Below are 12,502 nucleotides of genomic sequence, written 5' to 3'. Positions count from 1 at the left end.
CCTGAGGAGAAAAATGCAGCTTAATGCGAAAAATGTGCCCTCAATACTCTACATGATCCCACCTTGTTTAAATGCCATATAATATGACACAATACTAAAACAACTGTGGCCACAAGTAAACGTGTTTAGATTGAGAGTAAGTAGAATATTATTGTATTATTAGTATTGGCAACACAAACGTCCCAACTTTTACGGGATTACACAATCTGTATTTCAGTCAGCAAAAAGACAACTGTGACTCGTTTTTGTTGGCTGCAGTTTTGCTTTTTTAATAAGCAGATGAATTTCCCCCCATAAAGTTTTTTTTTTCTTCTTACAACCATAGACAAGTTTATATCATTTAAAAAAACAAAAACAAAAGAAATATAACACAAATTGCATTTTATACATACATGACGTGTCCAGAGTGGTGCAGACAAAGACACAATGCTTTTCTTTTCTTTTTTTTTTGTTTGTAGCACAAAAATGACAGAGTGTGTAGTTTAAATGTTGCGAAGATTATTAGCAGATAATGGACCGTACACAGGATAATATATCCTTTTATAACAGATTCTTTTAAACCAATGTACATCCCAGAAGCATGATCATAAATAGTACATACACTGTGTATAAAAGAGGAACAAAAACAGAACCAGAGAAAGCAGAGCATGCCTTCCAGTGACTGGTACATTCACTTTTTTTTTCTTTTTTTCTCTTTATTTATAATGCAGAATACCATACGGACAGCTCGGACGTACACAACAAATACCCGTCAATGTCTGCTGAAAGCTCTTTGATCGGGGATGGTTTTGTCCTACCAGCTCAGCTCTGAACACAGCTTTATCTACACAAGTCCACAGTTTAGAAAAACAAAAACAAAAACAAAAAAAAACATGTCTACTAAAACGCTGCTGCAGGTTTCCACGCCTGCATTTAATTTGAGACTTCCAGCTTGGAGGAAAAAAACAAACAAACGTTAGGTAATGTTAGGTAACACTGATTGTGTTGCGTCGACGCGACACGGCTCACCGAGGCCCGTCGTCGGAAAGAGAGAGAGAGAGATAGAGAGAGAGGGGAGAGGGAGAGCGAGAAAGAACACGTGGACGGACAGGTCGGCGTCAGATGCTACTGTTTTTTTTGTTGTTATTTTTTTTTTTAATCGTTGTCGAGTTAACTGGCAGATTAAATGCTACTTTTGGCAGCCGGGAGAGGAGAGGATGGAAGAGCGAGAGTCATCATGAGTAAAGTACGGCTCAGAAGGAGTGCAACCGTTTCCCCTCCGACGCAACAAAACTCTGCCTTAAAGCTACAATAGGTGACATTTCTCTCTCTCTGTGTGTGTGTGTGTGTGTGTGTGTGTGTGTGTGTGTGTGTGTGTGTGTGTGTGTGTGTGTGTGTGTGTGTGTGTGTGTGTGTGTGTGTGTGTGTGTGTGTGTGTGTGTGTGTGTGTGTGTGTGTGTGTGTGTGTGTGTGTGTGTGTGTGTGTGTGTGGGTCGGGAGGCCGGCGTCCTGCTGCTGCTTCGCAGGTTACGACGGTCACCGACTCCACGGTCACCGACTCCACGGTCACCGACTCGACACCGGAGGTTGTGTCGTCATGGAAACAGAGGTAAATCAGAGATCACGTGAGTTACGCATGTAAAGGCGCAGATTTCCTGGACAAATGTTGTTCACCCAAGCACAGGACACTTAAATAGTTAATTATGCTTAGTAATTACTGGATTATTTATTTGTACAGTTAATTTGTGTCCCTTGTGACCTTTTTATCAACTCAAAAATAAAAAAAGAAGAAACAGCACCATCTTGTGGTTAAAATTGGTATTACAACACTGCTGCTGTAATTATTCAAAGATGAATTTGAGATAATACTTAATTTTGTTATGGTTGGTATTCCAGATGATTAAAATGTCACCTATTGTAGCTTTAAGGAGGTTAGTGTCAATTGATTGTTTTAGAGTTACGCCACGAGAACGTTTTCGGGAAACGCAAGTGTGTGTGTGTCTGTGTATGGCTGGCTACACATGCTCCATCATGTGGAAGGAGTTATTCATTCATTCAGACATAAACAAACAGAAAAATGGCTTTTGACTGAATGACAAAAAAAAACCAACCCCAAAACATCTGAGGTCAATAACAACATCTATAGTACAGCAATAATATATCTTTAAAAAAATTCAAGTCCTGACGCAGTAACACTGACGGTTCTGAGGAAAACAGAAGGGCTGAGCACGCCGATACAAAACACTTCCCCGTTGGGGTGAAGCTGGCGCGCCGTTCTTCTGTTAACTCTCAGGAATACACCTCAGACTGGCTCTGTTCGTTGTGATGGAGGGAAAAAAATAAAAAATAAAGAGGAGAAAAGTCAAACAAAAAAAACCAAAGACCTGAATGCAAAACAAGTCACTACTCGACAATGAACAACCCAGAAGCAGCACTGGACTTCTTCCTATGTACACTTCACTTTCCCCCCTCTGTAACATAATAACAATAATTAATAATATTAATAATAATAATAATATGTAACATAGTCTGTTGTAGAGACAGAGTGATGGAGAAGCATGCAGCCTCGTGGCTGGTGTGTCCTGTGTAAACGTGAGAAGCAGGCTTGGCTTGGCGCTGGTTACAGACCGTCAGTCCGCCACTTCGGTCAGTATGGCTACATTTCTTCTGGGTGTCTTGACCACCCGCCCACATGCTAACAACAACAACAACAACAACAAAAAAAAAGACGGGGCACTGAACGATTTGGCTTTGCGGGCGTTTTTAGTTTTTTTTCTTCTTCCAAAATGTGTGTGTGTGTGTTTTTGTTTGTTCACCACCAATTCTTTCCTTCTTCTCCTCTCTCTCTCTCCTCTGACGGACCCCCGGGGCTCCAGCAGGGGTCCGACAGCGCTCGTCAACCCGCCGCCTGGTCGGCCTCGCAGCTCTCAGCTGGACCGTCCACGGCGTTCAGGAGGCGCAGGAGGCCCACACCAGAGGCAGAAACCTCGCCCTCTCTCTCTCTCTCTCTCTCTCTCTCTCTCTCACACACACACACACACACACACTCCCTCCAGCGCTTCAGTAGGCGGCGGCGGCGGCGCCCGGTGGTCCCGTCACACCATGAACTCGTTGCTGCCGTACAGAACCAGCTGCTGTGGCCCCGAGCCGAAGTCCGAGTCTCTCCGGTGGCCCCCCGAGGGCTCGCGTGGCGAGCTGCGGCTCAGCCGGAGTCTGTGGCGCGTCTTGCCGCCGCCGCCGCCCCCCTCCCCCTCCGCCGGCGGCGCCCCCAGGCCGCAGGAGCTGAGCAGGGGCCCCGAGGACGACGAGCGGAAGCGGTAGTGGGGGGACGGAGAGCCAGAGGCGTTGGAGGACAGCGAGGACGAGGGCTGGTAGGAGGAGGACACCGTGGAGGCGGAGTCAGCAGAGTCCTGGGAGTCTGGCTGGCGGCGGAGAGTTCGTCGACTCTTCACCTCCGACTTTCTGCACCGGACCGTAATGAACTCTACAGAGAGGGAGGGATGGAGGGAGGGAGAAAGGAGGAGGGGGAGAGAGAAAGATGGACAGAAAAAGAGAGGGAGGAAGAGAGAGAGAGAGGGGGAGAGAAAGAGGGAGGAAGTGAGAGAGAGGGAGAGAGAAAGAGGGAGGGAGGGAGACAGAGAGGGGAGAGGAAGAGGGAGGGAGTGAGAGAGAAAGATGGAAAAAGATAGAGAAGGAGGGAGGCATAGAGAGAGAGGAGGGAGAGAGATGGGAGAAAGAGAGGAAGGGAGGGAAAGAGGGAGGGAGGGAGGAGAGAAAGAGGGAGAGAGAGAGATGGAAAAAGATAGAGGAGGGAGGCATAGAGAGAGAGGAGGGAGAGAGATGGGAGAAAGAGAGGAAGGGAGGGAAAGAGGGAGGGAGGGAAAGAGAAAGGGGGAGGGAGGGAGAGGCAGGGATGGAGAAGGGGAGAGAAAGAGAGGGCAGGAGCGAGAGAAAGAGGGGAGGGGAAGAAAGATGGAGAAAAAGAGGGAGGGAGGAGGGGAAGGAGTGAGAGAAAAATATGGAAAGGGTTAGGGTTAGTGGGGAGGGAGGGAGAAAGGGGGAGAAATAAAGAGGGGGAGAAAGAGAGAGAGGGGGAGGGAAAGCGAGGGAGGGAGAGAGAGAAATAGTGGGAGATGGAGAGAAAAATATGGAGATGGATAGAGATGGGGAAAGAAAGAGCGAGAGAGAGAGAGAGAGAGAGAGAGAGAGAGAGAGAGAGAGAGATGAAATAATAGTTCTAAAGAATTGTCGTCACTTTGCAGTGACTCAACACTTCAAGCTGGACGATCACAGGAGAAAATCTCGTCTCAAGACTGATAAAATGAGTTCAGAGTGTGTGAGAAACCTGTGACCGGCTGGAGACCAATTTATCATTGATTTGTCTTCATGACACACGTTTGTTTTTCTTTTTGACAGATGTGACTTATAGTCCAGAAAATACCGCGGTGGGAAGTTTTCATCTCCACTGCTGAACCTTCCCCGATTCTGCCCCCCAAGGTTTGTCTGGACCCTCTGAACACACCGGCGTAGGTCTCACTCACGCACGCACCGGCCATGTCGGGAGCGGCTCCCTCCGTCTCCATGGTGATGTTCTCGGAGCTGTCCGCCGTACCGATGGAGGCCTCGGACTCGGGAGTCTCGTCGTCGGACGTCCGCGGCTCTAAGATCAACATCTCGTACGTCAGCTCCTCCCTGTTCAGGCACAAACAATCGGCCGGGTCAGTTGACATACAGAAGTCGAAAGAAGTGAAGGCCACTGGCGACAAAACACGAAGAAATAGTCACCCCGTTCCCATTTTCCTTCATGATAATGGGATTTTCTGCGTTTGTAAGAAAGAAGTAGAGCTTAGAAGTCATAATTATACTGGCCAAAAACCACATGTTACCTGTGAACGTGTAAAAAGGATTTTCTTTTTCAATTTCTGGTGCGTTTCAATTGTGTGGCATGTTTTGATTTCACTAAAAGTTTAAGAAAAATATGTGGGGAAAAGGCATCTCTTGTCTCCCACAGGTATTTCCTGCCTCTAGGTTTCACTATCGCTATAGTAGTTCTGCTAAAACACTTCAGAGTGAGATTCGACTTGTTTTTGGCAGGAGAAACGCGCGTATACACGTTTTTATTTTGCACAATTTTTGTTCACCCTCCCTCACAGTTTTTCAGCATTTTTCGCGCTCCATTCTGTAGTTGCTGTTGTACTTTTCCTTAAACCTGCGTTAAAGCTTGAATTTGTTGAAAAACTGAGCCTCATTTACTTTTTATTTTGGGATTGTTTATATGCATTTTAGCTCCGAGGACAATCACAGCAATAAAGCTGCACTTTTGACAATATATCTGGTGTCTGCAGTCATTTTTAAGTGCATTGACGAAAAAATAAATACATTTGAAAATCAAATCGAAACTCAAATTTTCTTTTTTCTTTTTGTATTTTTTTAGGCCAACTCGCCCAACCCGAATCTCCTGTTGTTCCTTAAACCCCGATAACGTAATCTCTCTCGAGTGTGGCCTGGTCTGCACGGCGGCAGCTTGTTGGAAATGTGATCTGTGTGTCGTACTTTTCTTTCTGCAGACTTTCGATCTGCTCTGTGAGGATTCGCTCCTCCTGCTGCATGGCCAGCTGCTGCTGGTCGCTCAGCCCGGCTTCTGCTCCGTCCTCTAGTCTTCCTCCTCCTCCTCCTCCTGCTCCTGCTCCTGCTCCTCCTCCTCCTCCTCCTCCTCCTGCTCCTCCTGCTCCTCCTCCTGCTGCTGCTGCTGCTCCTCCTGCTGCTCCTGCAGTCTCTGCTTCTGTGGCAGAGGGTACTCTGGGGCTGAGAGGAGGCGAAGGTGTATGTGTGCTGCTTTGGCGAACCCGACCTTTGCTCTGCAAAAAAAAAATAAAAAAATCAGAGAGTAAGAGAGCTTGTCAGTGTCGGACGGCTAAACTCTTAGCGGAGTGCGATGCGGCACAGTTCGTAAAGATGCTTCGGACACGGTTGGATGTTTTTTGTACAAATGTGCGTACGACACCACCACGAAACGACGACAGTATGTGGCCAGCTCACCGACACAAACACACACACAGAAGGACACACTTTCTACACACACACACAGTTTGGAGTTACCTTAAGTTTAGCAGAGTTAGGCTGCACATTATGGAGCAGAAACAGAAAGCAGAGGACGGTCAGTGCAGCTGGCAGAAAGAGGGCGGCTCTTTCTGGACATTCAGACGGAAACATGAGGGTAGAAACGGCGCTCCAGCGGGGGGGGGGGGGGGGAGGCGGCACGCCTCACCCAGCTTCAAACACGGAGAAGCCCGACTGAGACAACAACCACTGCGCAAACACCCGCGACCACTCAGTCCACAGCTCTGGATTCACAAAAACGTTCGGACAAGGTTCAAAACAAGAGGAAGAAAACTATTAACCCGAATTACATGAAATGCATGTTAACATCTAACAGCAGTTAACAGCTAACCGTTTCAAAATAAATCCCCAAAAACTGCCAAAAAAAAAAGCCCCATACAAAGCGAATGGGACGTCATGGAGGAGATCAGCGTCTGTTGCCATAGAAACGCTCCCAGTTCAGCGTTTCACTCAGTGACGATGTCGTAATTCAGAAGCACTGACTTTTTCAAGTTTTCAGCTCACTGTGTGATAATGGCTGAAGTTTCAGTGCCTCCAGTCGAGACTGCAGCTATTTCAGCACTCGCCGTTGCGAAGACGAGACGTTTTCATTAAAACGTTCCTTTGCTCAGTAGTGACCCATCGGCTGTCGGATTCGAACCACTGGACTTGTGATCAGGAGTCACACATACATTTAACATCTCTCAGAAGCAGCTTGAAGCCAGTGTGGACCACTTGGCGAGCTGCGGGACGGTCAAGGAGGCAGGATAATTATGAAATTAGATAATAGAATATTGGGAGTCGGAGTAGGGTTAAATCACTTTTTTTCCCCATCATTTTCACACATTTTTAATTAGATATATGTGTTTTATGTTTGTATGTATAAAAGTCTAGATAGATGTGATATATGGATTTTTATTCTTTTTGTATGTATCTATATTTACCACCGGCAGGTTATGTTTTTGTCTGCGTGTAATTATTTATTTATTGGTTTGTATGTATTTTACCAAGTTTTCGCAAAAACTATTAACCCGAATTGTTAACAGCTAACTGTTTCAAAATAAATCCCCAAAAACTGCAAAAAAAAATGCCCCACACAAAGCGAATGGGACGTCATGGAGGAGATCAGCGTTGGTTGCCATAGAGACGCTCCCTGCTCAGCGTTTCGCACAGTGATGTTGCTACCTGACAGGCGATTTAGTGTCGATATGGGTCCATTCAGAAAGGAATTTCCCCTTAATCCACCGCTATAAATTTAAAAAATACAATAACAGCTAACATGCTAATGACGCTAACTTGGCGCCGCTAACAAACGTGACGTTGGCGAAGGTGTGCGCCCTACTGATTGCTCCTTCTAGTTTGTATGTTTTTACATGTGTGGAACAAATATTTAATAATACTGAAAAGAACCAACCGGCTCTGCCCCCAAACACTCGCCCTGTAACACCTTTCACTAAATTTCACACGTCTTCTTCTTTTATATTCATTTTTTTTTTTTTAAACATTGTCCAAACATTTCTGGGAAATGGATTTTACGAGATCAAACCCTGAAAAAAAACCCAAAAAACACTGTGTTTATGAAATAATGCCGCCGTGCTTTCTGTGCGACACTTTCAACATTCACGGTCGACATCAAGAAGCCGGACAGCTAAAACAGAGACGACACGGGACGAGGAACTGTGAGCGGACGTTACAGACGGGGATGAGTGGACGGGACAGGACGTGTGGCGGGCGGGAACATGGCGTGGGGAGGGGGGGGGCGGGGGCATACATACCGGGGTGGCAGTGCGGGTTATGCTCAAAAACCTAACAGCAATTAGTACGGGTTTCTGGAAGGAGGGGGAGGAAGGACAAGTTAGGGTTAGGGAAGGCTGAAGGTCAACTATGGAGGCCGAAGACTGTCGGGACACTGAGCTGCAACTGGAGAGGCTGAAAAGCCGCGACACATTTGGTGGTTTGTTTGAAAGATCTCTTGAAATTTAAAGAACCAAGCCCAGTTTCTACAGTTTCAAATGCAAAAATGTGGTTTATGTATCTTGCATTTGCATGAAAAGTCAAAAATGTTCTTATTTTAGTGATACTTTTACCCCCTAACCCTCGAAGGAGGGTCGTGTACGTCGTTTAAACTCCAGTCTCATCCTCACGCTGAGGCTACTCAGGTGAGAAAAGCACTTGCGTCTGATTATATTCCATCTAGTAAAGCTGTACAATCTAGCAGGGGCGTCCAATCTGTGGTCCGAGGCTCGCTTTGGGATCAACGACTGTAAAAAGGCCAAAGAAGATATCAACTTCCAATTTCCAAAAAAAGTAACGTGTCTCAAGTGGCTTCAAAGCTACAACTTGAGTTCAGAACAGGGGATCGTAAGTCTCAATTTCCTGAGCAAATTTTAAGTTATTCATTAGAATAAAGTGTTGAATAGTAACAATTCCACCATTTGTATTTTTTTTTTTAAATTGTTGGTATTTTTGGTTATTATCCTCAGACACCGCGACGATATATAGACACTCCGCCACCAAAATGTTCTTTTTTTGCCTTGTGTGCAAAAAAAACCCCCCAAACAAATCTGCAGATGAAAGATGCGACGAGACACGGAGGAATGAACTCCTGCCATGGCCGTGAGGAAACCATGCCAGCTGCTGCTGGAGCCCGGGGCCACTTCCACCTGGGGTGTGAGTGAGAGGAGCACGGGGGGATAAGGACATCCACCTCGGGGATGGTTTGGCTCTGCGCACCAGCTTACCATGGACTTCCTGATGTGGGTCAGCCTGCTCTTGGCTTTGCTCTCGGCAAACTCCAGACTGCTGATGTCCTTCAGACGCGCCTTGTACTTGCTCATCTGCTCGTTGATGATCAGCTCCACACACCTGCAGGAGCCGGAGAGAGACGGCTTCCATCAGAGGAGCGCTTGGCGCCACATTCTCTCAATCGTTTTAATGTTGTTCTGTCGCGTACAAAAGGTCTGGAGCAAATTGGCTAATTTCCAACATTTGAAAGACTCCGTTTAGGCTCGGAGCCACTGGAAATATTACTTTTTATCCTCTGTTGGTACACCATCTTTTTTTTTGTTTTTTGACCAATTAATTTTTCTTTTTAGCCTGACGCGCCATTTTTTTTTTTTTTTTTTTGTGCAAACTTTGTTTATTGTTTTTTTCCCCCCAAACAAAATACAATCACACATATGAATGAAATATAATTATTGCCTAAGGTAATGGAAGAAGTGAACAGTCTAAGTAAAATACTCGGCAAACAGAACCTCTTAATCTGAAAGAAATGGAAAAAAAACAAACAACCCCTCTTGTCACCATTCATTTAACCACTGCTGTGAGTCGTCATGTATATTAGAAACACATTTGAATAACATTTCAATGTTTAATCATAGTCATTTTGCTACAAATGAGAATTAAATGCTCGTCACTGGAAGTTTATAATTAATCAGCAGCTGGGGAATTGAACCTAGTAAATCTATGATGATGCAGTTGAGACGTCACCATTTCTAACCACTGTGGTCGACAACAAAAGCAGCGTCGGCCTCTCAGCTGTGAGTTCGGTCACGGAGGCAGCCTGGGACGCAAAGTGCTAATCTGTGGAAATACTTTGGGCGATTAGCGGACGTACGCGGTGGTTTTGCTGATGTCCTGGACGCTCTGCAGCGGGTCGATGGAGTCGGGGCAGCGGAGGATGCAGGGAGCGAACACGATGGCGAGGGCGTTGGCCGACATCCTGTTGGTCTCCTCCTGCAGGGCGATCCTGCAACGCAGCACCGTATAACCCTTTTATATCCTCACTCACCCACTCCGAATGAGAGGATGCTAAAAGCAGCCACATTAAAAAAAAACAACCAAACACCACACAGACATTGTGTCAGATCGCGTTTCAGAGCGTGTGCTGGGCTGTTTGGCCCAGAAGCTGCACTGCTCCAGCTCCTTCTCATCCCAGAACCCACCTGACCAGGTGGAAGATGAGGCGCTCCAGCGTGCTGAGGTGCGTCCTGCTGAGCTGGTCGATCACGGAGTACACCCCTCGTATCGCCTCACGCTTATCAGGCTGACCTGAAAACAGGAGGAAGAAATATGAATATGAGGGGGTTCAAGCAATGAGAGCCAACTCGCAGCTTCAAGGGAGCGCCTGCACTCATTGGGAGGAGGGCAATCACGGGCTCACCCATGGCTCGGAGGAACTCCTCGTACAGTTCGAAGGTCATGAGGGGGCTGGGGAGGTCGCGGAGCCACTGTTTGAGCACGCTGGCAATGACGTGGATGTTGTAGTCGTCCAGGTTCACGCAGCTCACGTCTAGGACGGCGAAGGAGAGTTGAGGAGAAATGAGCCCCTGTGCGGCTTCCGAGGGTTTCTGCCCGGACGGTGCAGGAGCCTCACCTGTGTCGAGCCCCTGTCGGAGTTCTTTGATCTTATTGGTGGAGCCCGACTTCCTGTAGATGCCCTCGGTGTAGAGGCCGTGCATCTCGATGTAGTTGATGAGCTTCTCCACCAGCTGGGGCACGGCGCGCTCCTCACTGGTCAGACGGGACAACTCCACGCCGAACTGTCGAGACGACAGCTCCGGGTCGTACTGGATACCGTGCAGAACAAACCAGAGAGGCACGTCATGTGGAAGCAGGTCTGACCAAGAGAACATCTGCCGGGCACTACAGCGGTGATCGCCGCGGCCTGCTGAGTTTTCTTTGCGTATTTGCAGTACATATCAGTCGACTGCACATACAAGACACATTGGGAATCCAAATGTCATCGTGCTAGCCCTCTAACAGTCTGGATATACGTCACCCAGAATTCAAATTAGAGGACACAGACCAACGACATCACCCAAAATAGAATAAAAATCTGAAAATGGAGAACATAGGCAAGAAAAACAGCAGGAAAAGAATTTCAAATAGAAGTTAAAAAGCTGAAATGTGCAATATCCAATACGTTATACCCCTGAAATGTGCAATATATAATACAGTGTGGCCTCAAAATAGCCGAAGAATATGCAGCCTTGTAACGCGAGAAACTCAAGAGGTTTTCAAGCTTCAGATTGACATTTGACTTCTAGTACATAAAATAGGGTAGCTGCATAACGCTGGCGTTAATAAACATTTTATGAAGTGTGCAGCAGGCTGAGTGCTGTTTAAAGTGAAGCTTTCTGGAAGGCTTGTCATTAGAAGAGGTGGTATTTTCAGTATAAAAGGTCTAAAAGTGGTTCTTTCCATTCACATAAAGGTAAAGTGATGGTTTGGTTAAAGGTCACATTAGAAAGCAATAAATACATTTTTGAAGCAAGTATAAAGTAATGCCCTTTATACAGTGCATTTACAGAAAGACCCTCAGCCTCATTTACCAGCTATTTAAGATGCATTTCACGAGCTCCAGATTCTAAGAGGAAAAAACAATAATATTATACAAATAAAATGTAAAAATATTACAGGCATTCTGCTCGGGAAACAGCAAATTCCCTGCCTTGTTTCTTTCCGTTTTCATTGTTAGATTTTGCTTAGTCATCGAACCGTGTGGTTATATTCTTTGTTTTATTCATTCATTTTACCACCAAAAAGCCATTAACGCATGAAGCCATGAAATAACGACCACCTACTTTTTTACTGCACTTGGTGGTCATCTTGGAGCAGCACTTCCTGTGGCAGGCGTAGCGACACACTAGCAGATGAAAAAGAAAACAAACAAAACACAATCAGACGGGCGGCACCTCTACGGCGTCCAAAAAGCGGGAGAATTAGCGGCGGAGGGTCGTCACGACCCCCCCGGGGACGCAGCGGGACAGTGTTTGGGATGAGACGGGCGAATCGTGAGCTGCCGTCGTGACGAGTGGACGGAGCGCTCTGACCAGATAGAAGACAGATTTGAGGAAGGAGCAGGAGGTTTAATCCAATTCTGCTGACTCTCTGACTCACAGGGAAAAGTGTGTGTGGAGTTGGGAGTGTGGTGTGTGTGTGTGTGTGTGTGTGTGTGCATGCATGAGTGCGTGCGTCTAAGGAGTGGGAGAGGGTGTAATGTGCCATGTGGGTGGAAAGAAGAACTACACACAGGCGTTAGTGTCTGTGGTTAAGTGAGTTAGAAGAACATTAGGAACTGTGTGTGTGTGTGTGTGTGTGTGTGTGTGTGTGTGTGTGTGTGTGTGTGTGTGTGTGTGTGTGTGTGTGTGTGTGTGTGTGTGTGTGTGTGTGTGTGTGTGTGTGTGTGTGTGTGTGTGTGTGTGTGTGTGTGTGTGTGTGTGTCACAGCTCCCTCCAGCTTGCTTTGAGGCTGATGATACAGTGTAAGCACAAGATAAAAGAAACTGGCAATTAAAAGTACTCAAAAGTGAACATTCATCTTATTAAATTCCCATCATCTGATGGTAAATCAATGAATTCTCAAGACAAAACAGACAAAATTCCGTCGTGTTACTGCTAAAAAAAAAACACTTCGACCTTGA

The 12,502-nt window shown here is 46.4% G+C and overlaps 1 protein-coding gene across 2 annotated transcripts in view; it reads right to left on the bottom strand.

Moving 5' to 3' along the window:
• Positions 1-293: 293 nt before the first annotated feature.
• The window catches only part of LOC308136343 (unconventional myosin-IXAb-like), a gene marked incomplete at its 5' end in the record, with an annotated part of 120,383 nt that continues 108,174 nt past the window's right edge, over positions 294-12,502 (bottom strand). For both annotated transcript variants that reach the window (XM_080504659.1, XM_080504660.1), the window contains 9 exons: positions 294-3,463; positions 4,529-4,671; positions 5,533-5,837; positions 8,820-8,943; positions 9,695-9,826; positions 10,023-10,128; positions 10,241-10,369; positions 10,454-10,646; positions 11,664-11,725. In XM_080504659.1, coding sequence (XP_080360785.1) covers positions 3,075-3,463; positions 4,529-4,671; positions 5,533-5,837; positions 8,820-8,943; positions 9,695-9,826; positions 10,023-10,128; positions 10,241-10,369; positions 10,454-10,646; positions 11,664-11,725 — 1,583 coding nt within the window. In that variant the 3' untranslated portion in view covers positions 294-3,074. The remainder of the gene's footprint in view (positions 3,464-4,528; positions 4,672-5,532; positions 5,838-8,819; positions 8,944-9,694; positions 9,827-10,022; positions 10,129-10,240; positions 10,370-10,453; positions 10,647-11,663; positions 11,726-12,502) is intronic.

Source organism: Blennius ocellaris (assembly GCF_963422515.1).
Source record: "Blennius ocellaris genome assembly, chromosome: 11".
NCBI lineage: Eukaryota > Metazoa > Chordata > Actinopteri > Blenniiformes > Blenniidae > Blennius > Blennius ocellaris.
This window is presented reverse-complemented; position numbering and strand designations above follow the sequence as displayed.